Source organism: Amia ocellicauda, chromosome 6 (genome assembly GCF_036373705.1).
Source record: "Amia ocellicauda isolate fAmiCal2 chromosome 6, fAmiCal2.hap1, whole genome shotgun sequence".
Taxonomy (NCBI): Eukaryota; Metazoa; Chordata; class Actinopteri; order Amiiformes; family Amiidae; genus Amia; species Amia ocellicauda.
In genome coordinates, this window is record NC_089855.1 from 27,363,359 (window position 1) to 27,391,140 (window position 27,782).

Consider the following 27,782-nt stretch of genomic DNA (forward strand, 5'->3'; position numbering starts at 1 on the left):
ACAGCCCGTGGCTTGCTCACATGTCCAATCCAGTAAAATGTGTTTAAATACCACTTTGTAGAGCCAACTGTAGTGAAAGTAACAACCCTTCATTACAAGAAACTTTCAAAGTCAGTTTAAAGTGAGAAGCTGTCGCAGCTCACACGGCTTTTATGACTTCAGCAGTTACTAACAGGGGAGAATTAACCTTATCACAATGATAAATGCTTACAGGTAATGGGCACAATTCACTACACTTTAGAGTGATGGGTATTAGAAGTGATGGGGGGATTTTTTTTGCAGTTGTTGTATAGTTTTACTCCCCCTCCCCAAGCATGAAACATATTTGGCCAAAGTATAAAAGCTTTGGATATCAATTTGTATCCTACCTCAAGGGAGAACACATATCTCATTCATCCCTGTCATAGTCAGGCCATAATACCAAAGCCCACTGGACAGAGAGTTGTAGTGGAAAGGTTTTTTTGTTGTTTTTGTTTTTCCCCTTCATTTTGATTTGCCCTATAACTAGAGAAGGCCAATGCTAACCATATGAATAATGGCACTGCCAAAGTGAAAAACGAGATCACCTTTTAGCTTTACCTGAAAGAGAGAAAAGATAAATCTTGGCGGCTGAGATGATCTTGGCAGAACCAAGCAGAGTACACAGCACCGCCATCGCTGAGGCTTTTGGAGAATCAATATCACAATGGGCATAATGCTGCTACATACATGAGCCTTGACCAACAGTTTTGGGCTTCATAAGTTTAGCCAATAGTTAATACCTCACAATTTATAAACTTAATTAAATTATAATTAATAATACATAAATACCCTATTAGACAGTAATCTGAGTAATAGAGATCACAATTCTGAATATTTGTTCTTTGCTGATAAATGTAAAACAGTGTTTCAAGAAAAAAAAAAAAACAATATACAGTGAGGGAAAAAAGTATTTGATCCCCTGCTGATTTTGTACGTTTGCCCACTGACAAAGAAATGATCAGTCTATAATTGTAATGGTAGGTGTATTTTAACACTGAGAGACAGAATAACAACAAAAAAATCCAGAAAAACGCATTTCAAAAAAGTTATACATTGATTTGCATGTTAATGAGGGAAATAAGTATTTGATCCCCTATCAATCAGCAAGATTTCTGGCTCCCAGGTGTCTTTTATACAAGTAACGAGCTGAGATTAGGAGCACTCTCTTAAAGGGAGTGCTCCTAATCTCAGCTCGTTACCTGTATAAAAGACACCTGTCCACAGAAGCAATCAATCAATCAGATTCCAAACTCTCCACCATGGCCAAGACCAAAGAGCTGTCCAAGGAAGTCAGGGACAAGATTGTAGACCTACACAAGGCTGGAATGGGCTACAAGACCATTGCCAAGCAGCTTGGTGAGAAGGTGACAACAGTTGGTGCGATTATTTGCAAGTGGAAGAAACACAAAATAACTGTCAGTCTCCCTCGGTCTGGGGCTCCATGCAAGATCTCACCTCGTGGAGTTTCAATGATCATGAGAACGGTGAGGAATCAGCCCAGAACTACACGGGAGGATCTTGTTAATGATCTCAAGGCAGCTGGGACCATAGTCACCAAGAAAACAATTGGTAACACACTACGCCGTGAAGGACTGAAATCCTGCAGCGCCCGCAAGGTCCCCCTGCTCAAGAAAGCACATGTACAGGTCTGTCTGAAGTTTGCCAACATCTGAATGATTCAGAGGAGAACTGGGTGAAAGTGTTGTGGTCAGATGAGACCAAAATCGAGCTCTTTGGCATCAACTCAACTCACCGTGTTTGGAGGAGGAGGAATGACCCCAAGAACACCATCCCCACCATGGAGGTGGAAACATTATGCTTTGGGGGTGTTTTTCTGCTAAGGGGACAGGACAACTGCACCGCATCAAAGGGACGATGGACGGGGCCATGTACCGTCAAATCTTGGGTGAGAACCTCCTTCCCTCAGCCAGGGCATTGAAAATGGGTTGTGGATGGGTATTCCAGCATGACAATGACCCAAAACACACAGCCAAGGCAACAAAGGAGTGGCTCAAGAAGAAGCACATTAAGGTCCTGGAGTGGCCTAGCCAGTCTCCAGACCTTAATCCCATAGAAAATCTGTGGAGGGAGCTGAAGGTTCGAGTTGCCAAACGTCAGCCTCGAAACCTTAATGACTTGGAGAGGATCTGCAAAGAGGAGTGGGACAAAATCCCTCCTGAGATATGTGCAAACCTGGTGGCCAACTACAAGAAACGTCTGACCTCTGTGATTGCCAACAAGGGTTTTGCCACCAAGTACTAAGTCGAAGGGGTCAAATACTTATTTCCCTCATTAACATGCAAATCAATTTATAACTTTTTTGAAATGTGTTTTTCTGGATTTTTTTGTTGTTATTCTGTCTCTCACTGTTAAAATACACCTACCATTAAAATTATAGACTGATCATTTCTTTGTCAGTGGGCAAATGTACAAAATCAGCAGGGGATCAAATACTTTTTTCCCCCACTGTAAATAAAAGGAAACGTCATCAGAAAATATAGCATTCTAAATTCAAATCACTGTTGTCCAGTTTACAAATGTTCAAAAACTGTCCCCCTGAGGTCCATGTTCACCAAAATTAGGTAACATGTAAATTTAAAAGCTAAGCAGTCTCTAAAATAGAGGTATTGTCCAGCTGTTGTCATATCACCTTTTATGTTAGTGGTTTAAGTAATGTGTCTTTAACTAGTCTTTCTATAATGCAGGCAACTCTTTACAAGGTTTTACATTAAGATCAGTGTCCTCCCTTTAAGGCCACAAGCTTCCATTCGCTGCTCAGCGCTGCTGTCTGTCTGGAATCACTCGCAGCTTGCAGAGAATCTCCATCTACAGGCGCTTTCCTCACATCAAAGCTCAGAGACAGCTGTTGCTCCAGCAACTGTGAGTGATGTCAGACAGAGTGCAGCCTTGAGGACACAACACTGCTCTGAATGCAAACTCATGTCCTGGAAGTGAGTGGGATGAACTCATAACGTCTAAGTTTAGAATTTGTTTTCAGGAGGCGAAGAGATGTAAATCAAGTGTACTTGAATACCACATTGGTAAACCAAGACAGGATTGTATAAACACCTATGTTTGTAACCCCTGTTATGACCTCTTTAGAGATCTGCCTTCTCTACGACCTTGACCTTGAAAAGTCAGGGTTCTTTGCATCCGAAACATGTAGAATAACTTGTAATTGTACATTTATGTGGGATTCTTAGTTGAAACTAATAGGATCCCACTGGAATCCTTTGTAAACAAGCCTGTTGTAATGTGTGTGAGTTGGATCCATTTCCCAGTTATGAGGAGAGTCTGATCTAGGTAGGGAGAGTCTGAACCCCCAGGCAAGACAAACGGGCCTCAGCGGATCTGGGGTGGGCCCTTTTTGGAAGTAAGCCCCTGCTGAACAGATGTTGCAGTATGAGACCATGCACAGCTGGAGCTTAACGTCCATGCTGCTGGGTTAAATATGCAGGCCTCCTCCGTTGATTAGTTGCAGCGTACGATAAGATTAGGCAACACAGCAAGATCTGGAGACATTCATCACACGACGGTCCTGCATATTTGGGTAACTGAGGCCAGATATCTCTGATTGCAGTTCACTTGCAGGCCTTGATATTTATTTCTTGATACAGATCGAACCTTCGCTGATTATACATTATTGGACCAGTTCAGAAATGATGCAGCTGCTGTTTGAGGCATTTTTCAGAGAACTGTACAACTGGAAAAAAAACACCACTTTGCTCTGTCACATAACACAGACGAAGAATGTAATGCAGACTTTCATTTGATCTGGCTTACATTACAAAGCAGTGCAAATCTTATTTTCTGTAGGAGAGATTTAAACCCAGGGCCTGGGAAGCAAAAAGAAAATCAGCTGGAGAGCTGGCACTGACTTCATTACTCCCAAAGATGCCAGATGCACTGTACTGTAATCACATAAACAAGACACACAACACACACCTTTGGCACCTTCCACATCAGAATGAAATGCGTATCGGCTAGACAAAGACGTTGTCTGAAACACTTATTTTTGTTTGATAAACAGAGACTGCTTGTGAATCGGAGAACGCATGGTGATTGTAACGTTTTGTATTTTATTTTACCCAAATAATAAATGTCAATTAATATTTTCAGTCTGCTGCCATATAAAAATAATGTAAATGTCAGAAACCACCTACTCTCACCAAGCCACAAAAATTAAAGATTTGGTTCTGAAATATTGTTACCATAGCGATTGTGCTCTTAATGCCGGTGCATGAAATATTAAGCAGCGATGTCACTATTTTACCCATTGTCTATGTTCAAACTTTGGCTGAATTAAATATTATTCAGGTAAGTAAAACAAAGAACATCACTCGTTTTAAGTCATGAAACCCGGTGTGATCTTTTAGTGGACAGCTTTTTGCACAGTGCGTTTCTTCAGCTTTACCGTTCTGCTGAGAAAGGCATTGTTCTGTGCTAAAATGCCCAGACTACCACAGTAAAGTGTTTCTAGTGAAGTTGTGCCTCACGGGAAAGAAAGGTTATGGTGAATAACGTATGCTGTCAAATCCATCACCTCTGTGTTCTGCATCCACTAGCAGGTGATACTGCCACTTAGAGAGGAGGCTCCTCCGTACGTGATTGATGAGGGGAAGGTCATTTATATTTCAGATGCATAAATCTTACCCAAGTAGTGGCACCATGTATAATCCTTTTTTAAACTTAAACTCTTTCACAAGGATTTTAAATTGATAAGAATGGCATCCAATCAACTCAGAATCCCCCCCCCACATAAGCACACCTTAAGAACATTTTTATTTTCTGCACCTAAAGGGAAGAAATTATTATCCAGCTTTTGATCTATAAACAGCACTGTTTCCCTGTGGAGATTTGCACAAATCTGGAATTGACTTGCATTCCAGTTATTTTATAATTCTCCAAATATGTACTGATCATGTCTACATATCATACCAGCAAAGGCTTACCTTGAAATATAAACACATATATAAAAAGCAAACCATTGATACTCACACAAATATCTGGTAGATGTTTTCTGACCTTCCTTTACGTAACCTCAAGGTCCAGGCACCAGGGTTGGCCTTCAACTGAAAATAACCCTATTAAAAAAAAATACACATACAATTTTGCTTTTTACTGTGTGTGTGTACATCTTACTGGGTTATTTTATGGGTTATTCTTCTTTTTCATACCCCCTGCAATTTGCAATCATCCATTGTTAATCAGCTCAGCTCACGACTATGAGTAGCAAGGGAGAAATTAAGACAAACACGTCCTCAGAAACTAACACCATCAGGCCATCTGCTTCTTCAAGCACAAACAGCAGAGCATTGTGAAAAGCAAGAACGCAGCTTCCCTAAAACTACTAGCAGGCTCTCAGGTGCCCACTAAGCCCCAGGGAACACTGTTAAGTAGCACAACCATGGGGAATCCTGGTCTTGGTCTGCTGTAACTTAGCCTAGGTTTGAACCAGCAATCTTTACATGCTGAAATGCTCAAGAGCAGCCCCAACTTTTAGACAAAAACGCCCTTTATTTTAAAGAGTTTTCATTTAATACAAAATTTAAAAATGCTGCAGAGGATTTCCATTCTATGGCTTTGATTTTTAAAAATATTGTCCTCAGATAACTTTACATCCCAGTATATCTATCATTAATTAAAGTCTGATAGCTCTTCAAAACAGATGCCACAGATGTCTTTGGAATCAAAATCACTTCCAAATGACTTCATATATTAACCAAAAGTAATGGGGCTAGTGAAAGCATAGCATTATGTGAACTTTAAAGTAAAGTAAAGCCACATTCGTATAGAGGAGCTGGGCTGTGAACTTTGAAATGTAACCGAAAAACTTTCCACACCATAATCGGCAGCCTAGGTCAGAGGTGTGCTGATGCATATATTGAAAGACTAAAGTTACAGTATAGCGAGCACTCTGGAAATACACAGCAAATAAAAGAAAGTACATTCAGTGCAGATACTGAAATACAGTAGCAGAATGAAAATACAAAATTGTTTTTGTTCCCAGAGAGATATCCAATCCTCGCTTCTGGATCTAATGCAAGTCTTGTATGACCTGGTTAACCCAATCCTACAACACCGAAGTTCAATCTGCATTTCCTTGCCTTGCACAACAACAGAGGAAAGAACCCACTGGGTGATTTCATAATGAAATTCACCAGAAGGGTTTCTCCTGTGTTTGTGAGCCAGAGGATTTCATATCGGTGCTGTATTTTCTTTCATGTTCCTCAAGGCGCCCTATTGTATATTCCACTAAGGGGGTTGATTTCAATTAAAATGTGTTTACAGTGAAGCAGAAGGACCAGCTATGAAAACTTCACAGGTTTTCCCGTCAGTGAATTCAGAATATTTTTCTGACATCTTGGTACACCTCTTGCATGTCAGGTTGATGGAACACACAGAAGCCCAGGACAAATAGACGGAAAGCGAAACCCACCAGATTGGCCATCACTATGGTGTCTTGCCTGAGAGGATCATTCTTCATCCCGAGAGTGAACTGCAAACCCCGAGGGGGCTGTCCAGTCGTAATGTCAAAGCAGTGCCCTTCAAGCAGCAGGTACTCCAGTTCATATTCTCCTGTCACAAATCCATTTACCTGACAGGATACATTACACAAAATAAATTAATTAATCACAAAGCCTTCTACTTACCACTTTTATGATGTCTGATGGCCTTATGGATAGTAACCACCCACAACTAAGCTACAGAATATGAAAAAGCACACAGTAACATCCCTTAAGAAATCGGATACATTAGTGATCACATCTTGAGTTTTGTAGAAAAGCAGTCAAAGGTCTTTTAACAACTAATAATACTCAAGGTAGCCAAAATAAATTAAAAAGTTGTTCAAATGTAAGATATGAAAGCAGAAAATCCTTTGTCTGTTTCAAGTTGTGATTAAATGTGATATATCAGTGGCTGCATTTGTCACTGCCTCTTGCTTGCAACACTAAAAAAGGAACATGGGAACACATACATAACTGACAAAATGATGATTGTTACTGATCTTTATCCCTGTGAAAGGTGGAATATTTCACCTGTGATAGCAAGCGATGAAGGCAGGTGCAGGATGATTTTTTTTTTAAATCTTGTTAACTAGTACCCAGTGGAAGCTGTCCTATAATCTTAAAGCTGAAATAGTTCAGTACAATTCAGAAGTGCCCACGGGATCAGTGTCAAGAGAGGCCGAGTCCAGCACGGAGTTGGATTCCAGAGCAATAAGGCAAGGAGCTCAAGGATCATGCCATTACTCTAGTGTATACCAGCTGTGCACTGCTCTCTATTTATCAGCACTGCCTTTGTAAGTCACTAAAGTGAAGAGAACATTACATAAAATAATAAGTCCCGAAAAAACATCCACACTGTTTTCAATCTATTATGTTCCGACAAGAATAAAAGCAACCCGAACCAAAGACAAAAACACAACTACTGCTGAATAAATAGACACAGGCTGCCTTCCAAAGCTGAAACAATACCTACGCTAGAATCCTCATTGTTTTCTTTCTTTTTACCTCTTGTAGGTGAATGTTATCAAGGTCATATGAGCTTCTAACAGCTTCCACCAGCCAACTCTCAGGAGTGATCATGTTCAGGGTGAGAAGAGGAGATTCTGGCATTTCCACGAACTTAGCCACCGGTCCAGGAGACAGGGTGTCATTGGCTAGAAAGGAAACGTCAGGCTCCAGCACAAAACGGTAGAAGCTGCAGGGATCAAACGAGACATATGATGAGAATACACAACCTTTACAATAAGCATCAACTAAGAGCAACATGCTTCACACATGCTGACCAACCAAAATCTACAGCAATGTGCAATTTAATAAACTGCAGTAATTCCACTATTTAATTATTTTTAACAAAAAACATTTTTCGCATATGCCTCTGTGCTGAAATATATTACTTAATAATGAGAGGGCTTTTATATTTCAGTGTTTAAAAATATTGCACTATATTTTGTACTTGAATTTACTTTAATTAGGATTAATATTGTATATTGCCTTGATTTGGGCATTTACCGTCATATGTTATTACTTTTCTGAAAAATCGGATAAATGACTAGCGGACAAAACCGCTTTCATGGGATTCAGTGTGTTTGCTGTAGTAAAATTTGTTTTTTTATGTAGTGTCCTCTCCTTGATTACATGAAACATATAAAACAAAAAGCAAAACAAACAACCTATATAGAAATATTGTAAATTAAGTGTCAAAATAGTAGATTCCTCTGCAGTTTCCCCACCTGTATCAGAGTTTCTGAAGGGGGAATCTCAGGTTCCGATATTGTGTGCTCTCTAACTGGTCTGGGTTAAAAGGAAAGTGATTAAATTGCTATGGTTTAATAGAGCATCACTTTAATTGTGGTAGCTCAGTCTTAAGCACACATTTAGTCTTACTTTATTTTTGTGCATTGCTGTTTAAAACCTGAAAGCTGTTTGTGTAGTTTTAAAAACTTAAAAAAAATATTAACTGTTTAACAAATTAAAATAAAATAAAATACTGAAATAAATGTATAAAGAGACATTTAAATGCACATTTCTTTATGGCTAACTTGCATACAGGATCTTAGTTTGTGAGACTCATGTGTGTTAATGGATGAATGCCTTTGACATATGCACCATTGAAACTATCCTCCTGACATAAAAAAATCAATACTGCCCATATGAAACATTAAACTGACATCATTTTCATAATTTGAAAGCCGTATAAATGTTTTACTACAAGATATATGTTAAATCCATACACCTCAAATTATTTTAATTGAAATTCACAATGAATTATGTGTGTCCTTTGGTGTTATTTCACTAGTTATGTAGCCTGTTTCTTCATGATTTCCTGTTGAGTTTGCATAGACTTTCACATGACCTAGACTAGGTATTTTATTAAAGCAACATCATAAAGAGTGTAAACAGCAAATGACAATCTAAGAAGATACAATCTATAAAAAATACCTATTACATGGGTGTAAAACAAGAACTGAAAACTACAAAACATATCTAAATTAATGGATATTTATTGTGCAGTCATAACTCAATCTTAACTTTCTCTTACAGTTATATTCTATGCTCAGGCAGGAAAATTCATCCCTATCGAGTTTTGCCAAAGCGAAAAAGATATGCAGGCACCAGACATGAATATAAGAAATAGAATATCATTGCATTGACTATGTTAGAAAAACTTCAACTTCAACAAATATTTACTGCTCTTCTGACCTTCAGTTCTCTAACCCAATCTAGCTCTATGCAGTTTCCTGCAAACATTGTGGAAAAAGAGCCCCAAAACAATAAAAAGCTAATAAACAGCTGGCATTTTTAGCACAAGTTATTGGTTTTTGTTGTAACGGCCTATGAGGCAGAGAATTGTGTAAAAATATCGCTGACCCACTGGGTGTTTGCACACATAAACAGTAGTTTAATTATATCCTGCTGCTTACCTCTTCAGAGGCATCTCGGAAAGCTTGGACTTGCAGTTCATAAATACCTGCAGTTTCATATTGATCACTTGACCGAGCACCTAGAGGAAGCAATCCAGTTATTACACACCAAATAAATAAATTCCATTCTGTAACAGTAGCATTTCAAATGCGCTGGTTTTAGAATTGATGTGGACAATATGCTTTCACTAATGTCTACACAGATGTTTCTCTATCTTTTAGAATTTGTATTTTAACAATAACATTAAAAAGGAAGGTCAATCTGTCAAACAATAATAAATGAAGAAATATACAGTGCCTATAGAAAGCCTACATCCCCTCAAAATGTTTCACCTTTTGATTTCAGAATAAATTCAGCAGTTCCTGTAGGTTCCCTCTGCTGGACAGTGCATTTCAAAGCAAAGACTCAACCATGAGCACCAAGGAGTTTTCAAAAGAACTCCGGGACAAAATTGTTGAAAGTCACAGATCAGGGGATGGGTATAAAAATATATCAAATGCCTTGAATATACCTTGGAGCATGGTCAAAACGATTATTAAGAAGTGGAATGTGTATGGCACCACGAAGACCCTGCCTAGATCAGGCCGTCCCTCCAAACTGGATGACTGAGCAAAAAGGAGACTGATCAGAAAGGCTACCAAGAGGCCAAAGGCAACTTTGAAAGAGTTACAGGCTTTTACTGCCAAGACTGGTCAAAGTGTGCATTGTAACAATATCCCAAGCACTCCACAAATCTGGCCTGCATGTTACTCAAGAAAGCCCACCTTGAATCCTGTTTAAAGACTGCAAAAAAAGCATTGTTTGGCGCAAACCCAACACAGCATATCACCCAAAAAAAACCATCTGGGGCACTTGTCAAGAGAGAAGTGAAAATGAATGGGGCAAAGTATGGAAAAGTCCTTGAGGAGAACCTACTACCCTCTGCAAGAAAGCTGAAACTGGGATGGATGTTCACCTTTCTGCATGACAATGAACTATAGCACACAGCCAAAGATACACTAGAGATAAGGAACAAAAAGGTAAATGTCCTTGAGTGGCCCAGTCAGAGCCCCAACCTAAATCCAATTGAAAATGTGTGGCATGACTTGAAGATTGCTGTCCATCAACACTCCACAAGGAACTTGACAGAACTTGAACAGTTTTGTAAAAAATAATTTAAAAATATTCCCAAGTCTAGGTGTGCAAAGTTAGTAGAGACCTATCTTAAAAGACCCAAGTATTAACACAGGGGGGTAGAGAATTATGATATTTCAGTTTGGTATAAAACACTTTTCCCTATAACAGTGTGCAGTATGGTGTGTAGGTAAGTGGACAAAATACTAATTTAAATGCATGAAACTCTAAAGCATTGACAACAAAATGTGGACAAGGGGGTATAGATTTACTATAGGTACTGTAACTGGAATATTAAATTTCTAAATGAATTGTCATTAATTCTTTAAAAAAACAGTACATTAAAATACAAAAAAAGCTAACAGGACATTATTAATTCAAGTGAGTAAGTTTGTTTCAAAAGGCATATTTTATAAATTAGTTGCAGAAATTCAAGTTATTTTAGGCTGTTCATCTGTTTGCAAATTATTATTATTTTTGCTTTTTCTATTTTAAATGCTGTTAATTTGCTTACCTCATTAATATTTTCTCTGCACCAACTTTTCTTCTTTGCATTCTGTCTTATTAATTATTTGTGCTTTGAAAATTGTGTTCTTTTGATCTAATTTTCATTATTTTTCATTATATTAGAGTCTTGCATATAACTTTTTTAAAAAACATGAAACTGGGGATCATGTGCAACATCTAAGCTTCACAAGAAAATTATGAAATAGGATAATATGGGTTCAGCTGTTGTTGTTGAAGAGTATGTCAAGGTGTATATGTAATTTATAATTAAGCGCAGGGCATCATAGATTGTAGGACAGAGATTTAATTCAAGTTACAGATAACAAATATGAAGCCTAGACCCTAAACCTCTCACTACAGACTTTGCACACAACCTCCACATGACCATTAAACCAGTATACATCATGAACCCAGGTTTGAGTTGCAGTAAAAGCACCTGCAGTGAGCATAATAGCCCAAGGCATGCCACACTATCCTTGCTGCCCTGTTCAAGACTAACAACACGAATAGAGAAAATGTCGTCTTACAATTAACAGTGGTGACATCTTCTGGGCCTCCCTAGTCAGTGGGTCCACAATGGCTACAACATGATAGTACACTTCATCTTCCCGAGGGGGTATCTGTACTATACTGAAAAAAACAAAAGGAAGAAAGCAAAATGAGCCCATTCTCACAGTTGGTGCTACAGTCGCACAGTCAGCCAGCTAGAATACAATGTTCAAGGTGAGCTATGGGAAGAAAATATATATAGCCCTCTTGAGGGTCATTTGGGTCACTTTCCATCTTCACTTCATTTATTTCAGGAACACATTTTTGCCAAAACATCTACTGAACGGCAGAGTTTATTATATAATTTAAGGAGAAATAAGGTGTACTTTGACAGTGCAATATATATATATATATATATATATATATATATATATATATATATAACATTTGTATCATAACATTGAATATGCATTTTATTTCAAACAAAATGGTCTAGAATTATTATTTGGCCACCGTTTGCACTTCTTGTTAAAATCTGGGGGTGAAAAGTATTGGAATTGATTGAAAGTAGATTAAAATATTGCTGCAAAATCTAGAACAAAGGTAATTTCTCAAATGAATAGTATTAAGGAAAAAGGAAATAAATAAATACATAAACAAATAGGACAATAAAAGGTAGATAACACTTGAAATTGTATTATTCTTTACTTACCTCTGTTTATCTTTAATAAACCTGACATCCCTCCTGGATTCTCCCTTGGGAGCAGAAGTCAGAAGAGCATCTACTTTCATAACTAGATCACTGGCCCTGCATGAAGAAATACCATGGTTTAGCATGCTGTGCCCTTTGAAATACAGTATATCCGTCATAACAAATATTTCTTAGCAAATGCCTTTCCCAATGGCAACTTACAGCTGTCACAAAATGTACACAAAAAAAATGCATAGCCACAATCCGAATATGGGTTAAAAATGTACACAAGGTGCAACCAATTCTGAACCAACTGAAAACAACCTATCAGACCCTTGTGCTGATGTTTTACAAGAACATGATCAAATGTACAAAAAATAACCCTTAAAGCGCTTTTTCCCTAATATTGTGAGACTATATATTTTTAGCTAACCAATAATATATTAAAATGGCTGGAAAATAAAAGGATAAAATGGTCAGGCTTTGAAACTGTTTGAAGAACAACAGACAATCCCGATCTGCAGCCTGGCAGCCTGGAGTTGAGATTCTAGCAGGGTTTCATAGAACTGACTGAGAAAAATAATTGTAGCAGACAGAATACGAAATCAAATAAGAAAAGTTATTTACATCCAGCAGGCTCAAGAGGGTTATTTTCAACATTCTTTCATAATTACATATAATTTGCGATTCGATGCTTGAAATTACCAATGTAAAAACACCAGGCACTTCTCTCAGAAAATTAACTTAAAAAAAAGTCAACATACTGTTTTGCTTTCACTCCCATCTGCTTGATTTTAACTTTGATCTTCTCTGCTGAAGTGCTCAGGGTTATCTTTTCCAACAGATGAAAATCTTCATCATGAAATTCTTCTTTTTCTTCAAATGGTCCCAAAATCTGGTGGTGTTGGGGGGAGGGTTGGGAGAGAGGGGGCATTGGAGTAAGAAAGGGAAATGTCACTGGACTGTGTGCTGCAGATAAAGTTTTTCACAAAATAACCATACTGGAGAGAGAAAAAATAGTCCCTTTATGTATAAAAACTAATTTCCAAATTTAAAATAAGAATTACTGTGTGGCGACAACAATACATGAGATGTTTCTTTCTATGCTATTATCACTATCAATTAGATTTAAACGACATACAAACAAATGCAAATAGAAATCTGACTAATTAATCAGCTTTGTTCAAAGGAGTTTCATGTTACAGTGTTTATCTTGTCAGAGAATTTACCATTCCCCTGGTCTAAATATTGCAATAAACACTGTCTTACAATTGGGTTAAGCCACCCAGTAGCTGAAAGGTTATGATTTGATATGACGATGCATATTATATGTATACCACACCCTTGTTGTTTCGGCCCTCGCTTTAATGCTGATTCGGATATATCATGCTTGCAGGGTTGGCATGCCATTTTTTTGTCAAGATGCAGGCTTCTTAATATAATTAACTTTTTAAGCACATTTGTGTTCTAATATACAGTACATAGGCTTCTGTTACATGTAGTGTAGGAGGCCGGTGCAGTTTCCTACTTCTACCTCTTGCCCTACTCTACTGTACATAGTGATTACACCTTCTTGTCTATATAGCAATTTAATTAAAAAATGCACAGTACAGTATTACGGTTACACTATGCACTGTATTAGACTCCTGTTTCTTTCTGTGTTTCTTTATAATTTCTGAGGCCTGCAATAAAACTAATCTACTGTGATGTATAGTAAAACTAAGAAAACAAAATCATACAGAAGATTTGTTTGCTTTGTTTTCTTCACCTTGTTTATTTAGGTACAAAAGGTACAACTTTTGGTTTGCTATGGTATCTTGTAAAATGTATATTTACCCTTCATTATTATGGGATGTTTTAGAACTACACAATAAGAGATCAGTTGATGACTTCATTATTACTGAGATCAATATCATTAGGGTAGTCAAACTAATGTCTTGGTCTTTTAATTTACTGTTTTCTTGCAAGTGAAGAAAGATTCTAAAAGGTTTTAAAAAGGTAGGAAATTGTTATGAATGTATCCATTTCATGCAGCTATTACTTGCTGGAAAGTGGAAAGCTGCAAATTTGTGATCAGAGAAGGAAAAGAGTTATCAGAGCTATGGGAACAATTTCAAAAGAAAATGATGTATTGAAAACAAACTGTTTGAAAAACAAAAGAAAGGCAAATCAAAAAACCATCATTGAACCTAAAGACAAGAATTTTTCTCTATAATGTACCAACAACTATGTACCTAACTTTTTAAGAAAAGTCATTTGAACAAACTTCGTTTCATCTCCTAGGTGCCAGATGGTCACTGTGTATATCACAAACAACAGCAGCTCTGATTTGTTCTGTTTAAACTATATTTAGACCAGTGGGCCTTCATGTCTGCTTGACTAGACTGTAACAGGATGTAAAGAGATATTAATTGCTGCTGCTATCACAGGGTATTGCCTTTTCATCCTTTGCTGTCCTGTGGCCTTGTACTGAAACATCAATCAAGAAACACCATGTTACCAAATGTACAAAGTAGGCTCCTCTGATGCATGACTTGGGTCTCCAACTTCGGGAAAACTAAACCTTAACCAAGTAAACAGTACCCACAGATAGTGTTCAGAATCGTATGTCTCTTGCAGTTGAGCATTACACTATTGTTACATAATGAGATGTTGGGATAATTGGGATGATAATAGTTTTTCTAAATAAGCATGAAAATATTAGGTATTACTACTATAGTGGTTTAATTTCTTCATATCCCTGAAAACACCTCAAAATCCACATCTTCACATTGTGCAGTCTAACCTGTTGAGACCTAATAAGACATTCTGTTTAAACATATATACACTCATCTAAAGGATTATTAGGAACACCATACTAATACTGTGTTTGACCCCCTTTCGCCTTCAGAACTGCCTTAATTCTACGTGGCATTGATTCAACAAGGTGCTGAAAGCATTCTTTAGAAATGTTGGCCCATATTGATAGGATAGCATCTTGCAGTTGATGGAGATTTGTGGGATGCACATCCAGGGCACGAAGCTCCCGTTCCACCACATCCCAAAGATGCTCTATTGGGTTGAGATCTGGTGACTGTGGGGGCCAGTTTAGTACAGTGAACTCATTGTCATGTTCAAGAAACCAATTTGAAATGATTCGACCTTTGTGACATGGTGCATTATCCTGCTGGAAGTAGCCATCAGAGGATGGGTACATGGTGGTCATAAAGGGATGGACATGGTCAGAAACAATGCTCAGGTAGGCCGTGGCATTTAAACGATGCCCAATTGGCACTAAGGGGCCTAAAGTGTGCCAAGAAAACATCCCCCACACCATTACACCACCACCACCAGCCTGCACAGTGGTAACAAGGCATGATGGATCCATGTTCTCATTCTGTTTACGCCAAATTCTGACTCTACCATCTGAATGTCTCAACAGAAATCGAGACTCATCAGACCAGGCAACATTTTTCCAGTCTTCAACTGTCCAATTTTGGTGAGCTTGTGCAAATTGTAGCCTCTTTTTCCTATTTGTAGTGGAGATGAGTGGTACCCGGTGGGGTCTTCTGCTGTTGTAGCCCATCCGCCTCAAGGTTGTACGTGTTGTGGCTTCACAAATGCTTTGCTGCATACCTCGGTTGTAACGAGTGGTTATTTCAGTCAAAATTGCTCTTCTATCAGCTTGAATCAGTCGGCCCATTCTCCTCTGACCTCTAGCATCAACAAGGCATTTTCGCCCACAGGACTGCCGCATACTGGATGTTTTTCCCTTTTCACACCATTCTTTGTAAACCCTAGAAATGGTTGTGCGTGAAAATCCCAGTAACTGAGCAGATTGTGAAATACTCAGACCGGCCCGTCTGGCACCAACAACCATGCCACGCTCAAAATTGCTTAAATCACCTTTCTTTCCCATTCAGACATTCAGTTTGGAGTTCAGGAGATTGTCTTGACCAGGACCACACCCCTAAATGCATTGAAGCAACTGCCATGTGATTGGTTGGTTAGATAATTGCATTAATGAGAAATTGAACAGGTGTTCCTAATAATCCTTTAGGTGAGTGTATATATATATATATATATATATATATATATATATATATATATATATATATATATATATATATATTCCCAACATAGGGCTCCTTGGAGTATTGGTGATATGACAGCTGTAACTCATATTTCCAAAGGTAACGAACAACATGCTGTCAAAGCACTTATCCTCAACTCTGACTTACCCTTCCGTTGCTCAGCAGAGCCGACTGACCAGGGAGCAGTTTGAGAACATCTCTGCAGAAGTGCTGTTGGGTTCTGATGAAATCCACACCTATGGTGTTGTGCTTCTTCTCAAAACCATCATTATCCATTCCCTAAAGGAGAAGTAATTAATCATTTCAGCATACTAAATGAATATCCATTGTTCTGGGTGGAGGTGATTTATTGCTCCTTTTCTAAGCATCCACTGGGACTGCGATCTAGTTGTACTTTGTATTGTCTGATGAAAACAAAGTCAGATTATTCTGATACATGAAATATGCAGGGAGAAGATTACTCATTTATTGAAAACTGGCACTCAGAAATAAATATTTAAAAACTACAGGCATTCACAGAAAAGAGAAAAAAACTATTGGGATTAATCAATAGTATATTTATTTCATGGATTGTTATTAGTATTTTTTAAAATTATTTTCACATTTTCTATGGAAAAACAGACTGGAATATTATTGAAAAAACTGTTCTGGGGAAATACTTTAATTTTTTAGAAAAAATGAAATATTAAAATTTGGGCATCAGGAAAAATTGGAAGATGTGCAAACCATCATTAAAAGTCTAATGACTACCTCCACTCCACCCTAGAAATATATATTCATTAACATTTCATTATGTGTGTCTCAGTTTGTTTACATATCTCATTTAGCTTGTGCACTTAATGTTCTGAATTTAGATTCAGATTTGTGTATTTCAAATTGAGTCTGGAACTTATCTTGCAAAGTAAGTATTGGTGTTGTTACGTCAGTCCACATCATCTTTTGAATGAGGACAGAACTGGTTCATAACAAACAGAAGCTCTCTCTACCCAGAAAGGGATCTTGACAGTGAGCTTTCACACTGACAATTCACATGGAAAATATATTTTCTACATACAGCTTGTACTACTGAGGCTAAATGAACAAGTAATTATTATTGTTTGAATGTGTTGCAATGTGATTCTATTATTCAAATTGTGAAATAATATTTTGTAACATTAAGAAGGTGATTAAAATCTTAAACTAAATACTATCTAGAACTGCCAACAGGTGCAGACTCAAAGTACTTCCAAATCCAGACAATTGCTGTCCCATATTTCTTTCAGCACAGTCATGTTTATCATCGACAGAGGAATCTATTTAGTGTCAAAATGTGGAGTTCTGCAGAAGCTCCTCAAAGTTCAAGTTCTTCTGCTGAATGACTCCAGATCACTTTCTGTCAGGTGTTAATATGTGATGCCTGTTCCAGACAACTAATTGGCTGATTGATCTTCCAATCAACACCAACCTTCTGAACATTCACTGGTCAATCAATCCCTCTAATAAACTCCTAAGAGACAGACTCCACAGAGCACCTGCGGCTATTCTGGAGAAAAATAAATAACATGCTCCTTCAAACACTTATCCTGTCGCAATGTATTTCTGAACAAAAATACCCTAAAATAAATATATAAATAAATAAATAAAAACACAAGAGTAAAAATTTGAAACTAGAACCCTAACAAAAGAAAGGGCAGTTAGATAATAATCTTATAATCACAATCTCATTGATGTGGTTGAGGCATTTCAATATTCCCAAAATAGAAAGCGAATGAACCATGATTGTTAATGTATGGTAAACTTACTCAAGTTCAGGATTCTTTGCCCTAGATAATACATTTACTTAGAGTGTTTAAGGCTGGCAAAGCTGGGCATTCAAAATTAGCAAATTATATTTTTACCAACCGGCAAGAGTAAATTCTTCATTTTAGTTCCTTGAGCAAGCATCTGAATGCTTTCTTCTTTGATGAGCTTTGCAATGAAATTAAATGGTTCCTTTCCTTTCTGTGTGAGGAGCGCTGCCCAAATTGCCCTGGCAATCACACTGTTCTCTTCCGTTGGCTTGGTGCTTGGGTTGTTTAGCACCCCTATGCGAGTGTTTGGGCTAGATTTCTGAAGAAGAAAAACAGGAATTAGAAGGTATCAAAACTCTCACTTTACACTGAAAGCACAATGCCAAGAATATAAATACTCAGTAACCAGTTCTTTATTTTTCTATTCTTCAGCTGCACGTTTATTATAATTAATGCCTGTTCAATTTACTGAGGAAATTACCCAATTTATACCAATTAGATTTTTCCATATATTTATATATTAACCTTTTGAGTATCACAGTCAGAACTTCAACCCTTTATAATTGTAGTACACATCAGTTGCGGGTAAAGAGCTATGGTGGTAATATAAGCACATTATGTATGTCTATATAGATATACAGTCATCCCCCGACTTAGGACGTTTTATCTTATGTTGTTCCGCACTTGCGTCGGCAGCATTGTACTGCATGGGAGTGTCATTCTGCAGTCAGCGCTTGTATCGAAATCATCTCTCTGCTCAGTAATAACAATTTTTTATGGTTAGTTTTAATATTTACGTCTGCATTTTTACGTATGCTTCGAATAGGGACACCTGAACCAATTACGACGTAAGTACAGGGGATGACTGTAGGTCCTATATAGACAAATATCTCTATATATAGACACATAAATGTATAAGCATAAGCACTGAAAACATAAGCATATAATTCAGGACATCACAATGCACCCCACGCAAAACAACATACACAGAAACAGGTGATACACCCATTGTTTGATTATTAATACAATAAGCTACTGTACATAACCACTGTGTGTGGCTAATAGATTTTTAATGCCTTATTTCTCCCTTCAAAACAAGTTCAACATTTTTTTTTTAAATTTAATTTAAAATCCAGAGAAATATAGACGGTACCAATTTAGATTATTTCATGGTTGCAGTCAGGAAACAGAAATAGCACAAAGTGTCAGTTCTTATGAAGGCAAGGTGCTGTAATTAGTGTGATTGTTTTATTTACTTTTATTGTTCTATAAAATAAATCTACTAGTAAATATGCTTGACACATTTGCCCCTCTGTTAGTACACAGGCAGTAGCAGAGTGTATATAAATATCACCATGTGAACCTGAAATTGGAATCTGCTTCTTGATCTCAGTGACAGTCAGAAATAACACATGGCAACAAACGAACATTACGTTGTGTATTGATGATTGATTAAATAAAAAAGCTGTTGTTTTAAAGATACCTGAAACAATGTTGAAGCAATCTCTAATTACATGGCCATTGTTCAGCTCATTCAATAAAACTGAAGTGTGGAAGAACAGCCTTGTAAACTAATTAGTCACTAAATACCAAATTTGCTACAATTCCTCAGTCATATTCCCAAACATTTCTTGTTTGATGTTTGATTCACACCTATCATTTCAGAGGTTATTGAAACGTGCTCTTCCTAAAAGTACTGTAAGCACCATTTATGGAAATATACCATTTCAATTATAATTGAAATTGAGGGAAATCTGAACAAACCTAATCTGCAATCGAGGTCACAAAGGATACTACACATCTGGAACGTTCTGGAGTAGTAAATTTCTTTAACCTCTCAAATGACAGTTTACATTAGTAATTTTTTTCTAAACTTCCCTACAAAATGCAATTTTGGGAAAACCAAATCAGATACAGTCATTTGGGAATCATTACAAGTAAGCAAGATTTTGTTTATATTGATAGATTCATATAAACCCTTTAATCCAGTTTGCAAAAATCCAGTTAAATGCATCAACGCAACACTTACACAGTTTCTAATACATGTGTGGTTGGGGCTGTCACTTGGTTTGAAGTTGTTGCAGATAAAACCAATGACTGAGTTTCAATCCCTGTACCCAATATACTTACCAACATGTCTGATTGACACAGGGTGTGTGTGTGTGTCTGCTCGGTCTTGTGCTTGGTGTTGTGTTGAATGCTTATGGCTGTGTCGGGTCTGCTCGTGCAATTTGGTGTCTAAATTTAATAGTTTTTGTGTTCAGGAATCACATATTATATCCCCTTTGGGAAACCTGTAAATGTGTGTTTTGTAGATAAATTATGGGTTCAGTGTAGCAACAGGATTTACCACATACTCACCATGTGTTTCATGGCATTCAGCAGCAGTCTCCTCCCAGGTGGCTTGTCAAAATCCGTAATAATCCAGATGGTCACTCCATAAATTATGTCCTCATCTAGAAGAAACCAAAAAGTGTTTAATTTCTAACGGTTGAAGGAAATCAGTAAATAACCTTACACAATCATTGGCTTATAAGAAAGCAATATTTATTACATCATTCAAATTTGACACAAAACATTCTCTACGTAATCTCTTCAGAGTAGTGTTTACATTATTGGATCACAATAGTTTGTTACAGAGGCTTCAGAGCACAGATGCCTCGTCCAATCCCACAGGGTGTCACAATATACATGTATTGATTCAGAAAGATTCAGAAGTGAATATGGAACGATGGATCATATACAGTGGGGGAAAAAAGTATTTGATCCTCTGCTGATTTTGTACGTTTGCCCACTGACAAAGAAATGATCAGTCTATAATTTTAATGGTAGGTTTATTTTAACAGTGAGAGACAGAATAACAGCAAAAAAATCCAGAAAAACACATGTTAATGAGGGAAATAAGTATTTGATCCCCTATCAATCAGCAAGATTTCTGGCTCCCAGGTGTCTTTTATACAGGTAACGAGCTGAGTTTAGGAGCACTCTCTTAAAGGGAGTGCTCCTAATCTCAGCTCTTTACCTGTATAAAAGACACCTGTCCACAGAAGCAATCAATCAATCAGATTCCAAACTCTCCACCATGGCCAAGACCAAAGAGCTGTCCAAGGATGTCAGGGACAAGATTGTAGACCTACACAAGGCTGGAATGGGCTACACGACCATCGCCAAGCAGCTTGGTGAGAAGGTGACAACATTTGGTGCGATTATTCGCAAATGGAAGAAACACAAAATAACTGTCAGTCTCCCTCGGTCTGGGGCTCCATGCAAGATCTCACCTCGTGGAGTTTCAATGATCATGAGAACGGTGAGGAATCAGCCCAGAACTACACGGGAGGATCTTGTTAATGATCTCAAGGCAGCTGGGACCATAGTCACCAAGAAAACAATTGGTAACACACTACGCCATGAAGGACTGAAATCCTGCAGCGCCCGCAAGGTCCCCCTGCTCAAGAAAGCACATGTACAGGCCCATCTGAAGTTTGCCAATGAACATCTGAATGATTCAGAGGAGAACTGGGTGAAAGTGTTGTGGTCAGATGAGACCAAAATCAAGGTCTTTGGCATCAACTCAACTCGCCGTGTTTGGAGGAGGAGGAATGACCCCAAGAACACCATCCCCACCGTCAAACATGGAGGTGGAAACATTATGCTTTGGGGGTGTTTTACTGCTAAGGGGACAGGACAACTGCACCGCATCAAAGGGACGATGGATGGGGCCATGTACCGTCAAATCTTGGGTGAGAACCTCCTTCCCTCAGCCAGGGCATTGAAAATGGGTCGTGGATGGGTATTCCAGCATGACAATGACCCAAAACACACAGCCAAGGCAACAAAGGAGTGGCTCAAGAAGAAGCACATTAAGGTCCTGGAGTGGCCTAGCCAGTCTCCAGACATTAATCCCATAGAAAATCTGTGGAGGGAGCTGAAGGTTCGAGTTGCCAAACGTCAGCCTGGAAACCTTAATAACTTGGAGAGGATCTGCAAAGAGGAGTGGGACAAAATCCTTCCTGAGATGTGTGCAAACCTGTTGGCCAACTACAAGAAACGTCTGACCTCTGTGATTGCTAACAAGGGTTTTGCCACCAAGTACTAAGTCGAAGGGGTCAAATACTTATTTCCCTCATTAACATGCAAATCAATGTATAACTTTTTTGAAATGCGTTTTTCTGGATTTTTTTGCTGTTATTCTGTCTCTCACTGTTAAAATACACCTACCATTAAAATTATAGACTGATCATTTCTTTGTTAGTGGGCAAACATACAAAATCAGCAGGGGATCAAATACTTTTTTCCCTCACTGTAGGCCTACATCAAACTTAACCCTGATATACGTTACATATGCTGTGGTCCTGTACTTCCCAGTCCCTGCTGATGAGAAGGTTCCCCACAACATGATGCTGCCACTACCATGCTTGACAATTGGCATGGTGTTGACTGGGTGATGTGCTGTGTTGGGCTTGTGTCAGATGTAATGCTTTTTATTTAGTATAAAAGGTTCAATTTCATTAATGGTTGCTTTCTTGCCACTCACCCACACAGGACAGCTTTGTGCAGGGACTGGGATATCGCTGATATATGAACACTGACTCCCCATTTCAGACAAAACTTTCCTAATATTTTGGCTGTTGGCACCCCAACCAAGTTTCCTCAAACCGAACACCAATTGAACACCCCAACCAAGCTGTTCAATTTATAAGGGCGACCAAATATGGTTAGTGACTGGGTGGTACGAAGCACATTCCACTTCTTAATGACGGTCTTCATCATATTCAGTGAATTTTAAATTTTCTTGTAACCTCTTACCTGATCTGTACTTCTCTACCTGATATCACTATGGGAGTTATGGCTTGAAATCCAATATTTAACTGAGAAAACCTACAGAAAGAGATTAATTTACTCTGAAGTCAAGATAAACCACTTTGATTACACAAGACCATCATTTTGTAAGCTCGGAAATTAATCTTTTGCACCTGAACTGAGTTAGGGTTGGGGTGAAATACTTACGCAATTGAGAATCTTTAATTGTTTTGTTTTACATTTGGAGTAGTTTGTGTAGAATCGAAATATAAAGTCCTATCTGACAGTGTCATGACTGCAATCTCAGACAGCAACACGTTTTGCAGGAGGGTGAATACTTTGGTAAGGCATTGTGTTTAGATGTGTGATCAGCTGCTTAAAGCACCAGCAAAAAAGGCAATTCATTGTTACTAAGGTTATGGCTTGCAGGGAGAAGCAGAACCTTGACATTAAATCACTTTGGTTGCTGCCGGGTGACAAGGTTTACTGCATAGATCTTACACTGAACATTCGCCTCACCTCCACAAACTGAAGGCTTCTACTGCTCAGTGGTTCAAATCAACACAGTGGTTTAAGAGTCCAAACAGTGGAGCCAGGAGCTTGGCAAGAGACTGAGCTGTGTGACTACTTTGTAACTTTTGTGTTCGCTTCTGCCTTTCATTGAGGAAAAACAGCAATAATTTCAGTCGTGTCACTTGCTAAAAGATGTGGAAAATCAGCAAGCTGAGCTCTCAGAGTCAATAAATGTAACGGTAACAATATGCATTACTGTATTCAATCCCACGTTTTAGATCTGTCAATTGGGTTTTCTTTTCTCAAGTGCACTCCAGGGTCCACTGCACCAACATGAAGAGCTTTTATAGCTACTGAGTTTGGCAATGATACTAAAACACAGCTTCTCCTGATGTTTGTTTTTGGAAGGTTAATAACCTATCATAACCCCGGTTCCCTGAAAAAGAAAGACAGCCATTACCGAATGGGAAGAGCCTTCTGACCTGCCAATCAGTGAAAACATGTACCAAAGCCGCCCAACAGGGGCCATGCTGGCAGGAGGAAGACCCGCCCCCAGCATCTGTGAAAAGTCTCCTCCTGATTGCAGCTGCCTTCAATTTCTTAATGAGGAAGGTCGTCTGGCCGAGTGACCCCTGAAGGGTAATGGCTGTCTTTCTTTTTCAGGGAACCGGGGTTATGATAATAACCTATCGTTCCCTTTCAAATTGAAAGACAGCCATTACCGAATGGGAAGACTATACCACAGGTGTTGCGAGTCCTGACACCTGATTTAAGCCCCAAACCCCTTAATGGCAAGCATAACAGAGCCTCAAGGCACCTGAGGGCCACCTGAAGGTCTGTTGACTTGACCAGGTAGCAGCATTACACAAGTCTTCAAGTGTGGCACTGTGAAAGAGAGCCCACAACGTGGTCTGTTCCCTTGTTGAGTGTGCTAAGATGTGTTCAGGCATGGGATGTAAGCAGTCTCATAAGTGAGCTGGATCGCGTCCGCCATCCAGTGCGCCAGTCGTTGTTTTGAAACCGCCCTCCTTCTGGTGTTGGAACCGTAGCAGACAAACAGCTGGTCAGATTAGCGGCTGTCCTCTGCATGTAGCACTTCAAAGACCAGACAGGGCACAGTGTGTGTAGTCTGTGGTCCTCATCTGATTTATATGGAGGGGGATGGAAAGACTCCACAACAATCAGTTGATTAATGCAGAATGCTGACATGACCTTAGGTAGGAAGGTTCGTCCTCAGAGTACCTCTGTCATTGCGTCCTGAGAAGATCAAACAGGCTTTATCCACAGACAAGAAGTAAATTTCACTAATTCTCCTTGCCAACGTTATCGCTACAAGGAAGGCTGCCTTGACCAAGAGAAAGCGGAGCTCCATTGTGGATATGGGCTCAAAGGGAATACCGCTAAATCCTTGCAGAACTAATTCCAAGTCCCAGACTTTGTGGTCTTTATTGGTGGTCTCAAAACGTCTTGCACCCTTCAGAAATTGGGTTGCCAGAAAATGGGCTCCTGAGGACATTGTCAATCTTATCATGGCATGCTGAGATAGCAGCCAGATATACCTTCAATGTGGATGCAGATTTCCCACCTTCTAGCAGCTGTTGTAGGAAGCACAGGATGGATGGTCGACACAGGGCATGACACCGGATCCACATGTCTGGCTAGACACCAGATCTGGAAGGCTGACCATTTATAAGTATATTGCTGCATTGTTTCCACAACATTATCAGGCAGCCCCACAAACATTAGACAGTGCCTTTCAGGGGCCAAACCCACAACTGCAGCTGCGCTGGGTTTTGGTGCCACAGTAATCACTCTGCTTGACTCAGCATGTCCTGTCGAAGCGGAAGCTACCATGGATCTGCGCTGATCATCTGTGCCAGCATCGCAAACCACATCTCAGCCACCGGGGGGCGATCAGGAAGACTTGGGCTCCATCCTGGCGAATCCTCTCCAGTGTCAGTGGAAGTAGTGGCAGTGGGCGGAAGCGTACATCAGTTCCTGCGGCCATGGGTGAGCAAAAGCGTCCACACCCAGGGGACCGCCTCCTGTTCCCAGGGAGAACCGCAGAGGGCAGTGGGTCGTTGCCCGTGTGGCAAAGAGGTCGACCTGAGCTCATCCCATCCTTTCCTAGATTTGTTCCACCACCTGAGGATTCAGTCTCCACTCCGAGCTGTCCGGACTTCCTCTAGAGAGAATGTCCGCCGCTGTATTGGACACGCCGGGCAGGTGTATTGCCCATATTGAGCAGAGATTGTCCCACTCCCACAGGAGAAGTCTGCACGCCACGCAATGTAGTCTGGGAGAGTGTAGACCCCCCTGGTGGTTGATGTAGGCCACCAATGACTGTCTGTCAGAACTTGGCAAAAGTGGTTGCATTTCCTCCACTGGCACTGTTGTGGCTGCCTCCTAGCCTGCTGGAGATCCGCATACTTCAAAGCCGTCTCCTTAGCCTTAGCCAACCGCTCAATCGAGAGGTCCACCGTCTCCCAAACGTCTGGTCAGGGGTGATAGGAGCATCGAGAAGCACCTCCTTCTCCGTGTCCTGGAGCTTGGCCTGTGTGAGCCAGAGATGGCATTGTGCTGCTACCATGGCTGTGAGGGATCTCCCCATGGCTTTCCCTGCCTCGCGCAACAAATCTATCATATATGCAGACACAAGCTCCAGCTCCTCCTCATTTACTGCAGAGTGTCACTCCTACATCCAACCTGCCAGGTGTCCCATGTAGAAGACTAGGATGGCCTGTGCGTTGGATGCCCTGGACCACCAAGTTTTGGCTGAATAGGCTTTCTTCAGCATAGCGTCCGTGGTCCTGCACCAGTCTAGCCACTGAGTCTCCTATTGGTGGGAAGGATCTCAGGCCCTTCTGGTCCACCCCCACCATTGCGCACATCACGTCTGCCTGCCTGGAAGTCGCAGGAGCAGATGCTGTCCGGTTTCAGGTGGACTGGACAATGTCCACAATCCTCGAAGAGGGGCAAGGCTTCCGAGGGTCTACAGGCTTTTTCCCTCACAAGCCTATTTTCTCGGAACCTCCTCCTGAGGGGACCAGGGAATCTCCACTGCCTGTGTTGCACGCCTTATCAGCACCTTGAACTCTGCACTTGGGCCCATGAATTGCTCAGAAACTGAACTTGCCTCCCCAGTGTAAGATGGGGGATCCGAGATGTCATAGCGAGAAGCCACGTGGGAAAGCATCTCCTCAGGCGGCAGTGGTAGCTGGGGGGGAGTGGGCCTCCTTTCCTGACGGCAGCTGTGCTCACATGTTGTTCAGCATGCACTGCTGACTGGCCAAGGTCTCCATCACTTTCCCAAATCGGCGGAGCATCGTGCTCTTAAACTCCTCCTCTTACACTCTCAAGGAATGAGATGCCCCTTGCCTTCTAGGGGGAGGGTACCGGCATGGTGAAACTCGCTGTGGAGTAGAAAGTTGAGATGAGCGGAATCAGGACTGTCTATCCCTCAGGGATCTCCCTCAGGGGGAGCGTGGTCTCCTCTTTTAAGGATGCCTGCGAGGAGGCGGAGAGGGGGAAGCAGACTGCACCCTCACCGGGGAAGGCCCTGGATGAAGATGATCGCCGCCTGGCTTGTTGTTGTGATGACACTCACAGGGGGGGCCTGCGTGGGGCTGAACCTGAACCTTCCACCGCGACAGCTCGTTGAGGCTCTTGAAGACGGCGGGGAGTTCCTGGCCCTCTAGCTACCATGAAAGCTGTACAATGCTCGCAGCCTACGTTGCCTGACAGTGCTTGTTGGGTGTGTTCAGCGCCCAGGCATTGGACACAGATGTCATGCCCATCGTCAGAGGGCAGCTAGCTCTGGCACCCGGAGCACCAATGAAACGCCCCTTTAGGCTTCATCCTGGACAGCAAGAGGTCTGTCCTGATGTCTTCCTCGTCCAAACCTTTGATATATACAGACAATTCCTGGGGTAGGAGGACTTCGCTGAACCCCTCACAGGAAATACTGTCTACCTCGATGTTGTCGAATAAACATTGTTTTCGGTCGAGGTTTGTCGATGGGTCGTCCTGGCGCCTCGAAAACGATCAACGTTGTTGACGTCGAGAGTCGAGATGTCGACAGGATCGTCGGGAGGTCGATGAAAGGTTGAAATGTTGATGTCAATGTCGAGAGGTCGATGGAATAGGACGAGGTCGACAGCGGTGGTTGAGGTCGAGGAGGGATGGTTGAGGTCGACGGTATGGTCGAGACATCGACAGTGTGGTCGAGAGGTCAACAGATGTTGATGTCGAGGGAGGTCGGTCTTGTTCCTCTCGAAGTGCTGAGCGGTTTACACTCCCGCCGGCAGAGATCGAGTCAACGTGGGGATTTCCCTGGACTGGGAGATGGGAAGAGAAGCGGGCGGGGTGGTCAACT

General features: G+C 40.3%; 1 protein-coding gene across 2 annotated transcripts in view; it reads right to left on the reverse strand.

The window, feature by feature from the left end:
* The window catches only part of uggt2 (UDP-glucose glycoprotein glucosyltransferase 2), a 74,756-nt gene that overhangs the window by 18,772 nt on the left and 28,202 nt on the right, over positions 1-27,782 (reverse strand). For both annotated transcript variants that reach the window (XM_066706714.1, XM_066706713.1), the window contains exons 21-30: positions 20,456-20,550; positions 18,207-18,413; positions 16,473-16,604; positions 13,017-13,147; positions 12,274-12,369; positions 11,600-11,702; positions 9,452-9,531; positions 7,536-7,725; positions 6,461-6,619; positions 5,020-5,105 (exon numbers count right to left, since the gene is read on the reverse strand). In XM_066706714.1, the coding sequence (XP_066562811.1) occupies positions 5,020-5,105; positions 6,461-6,619; positions 7,536-7,725; positions 9,452-9,531; positions 11,600-11,702; positions 12,274-12,369; positions 13,017-13,147; positions 16,473-16,604; positions 18,207-18,413; positions 20,456-20,550 (1,279 nt within the window). The remainder of the gene's footprint in view (positions 1-5,019; positions 5,106-6,460; positions 6,620-7,535; positions 7,726-9,451; positions 9,532-11,599; positions 11,703-12,273; positions 12,370-13,016; positions 13,148-16,472; positions 16,605-18,206; positions 18,414-20,455; positions 20,551-27,782) is intronic.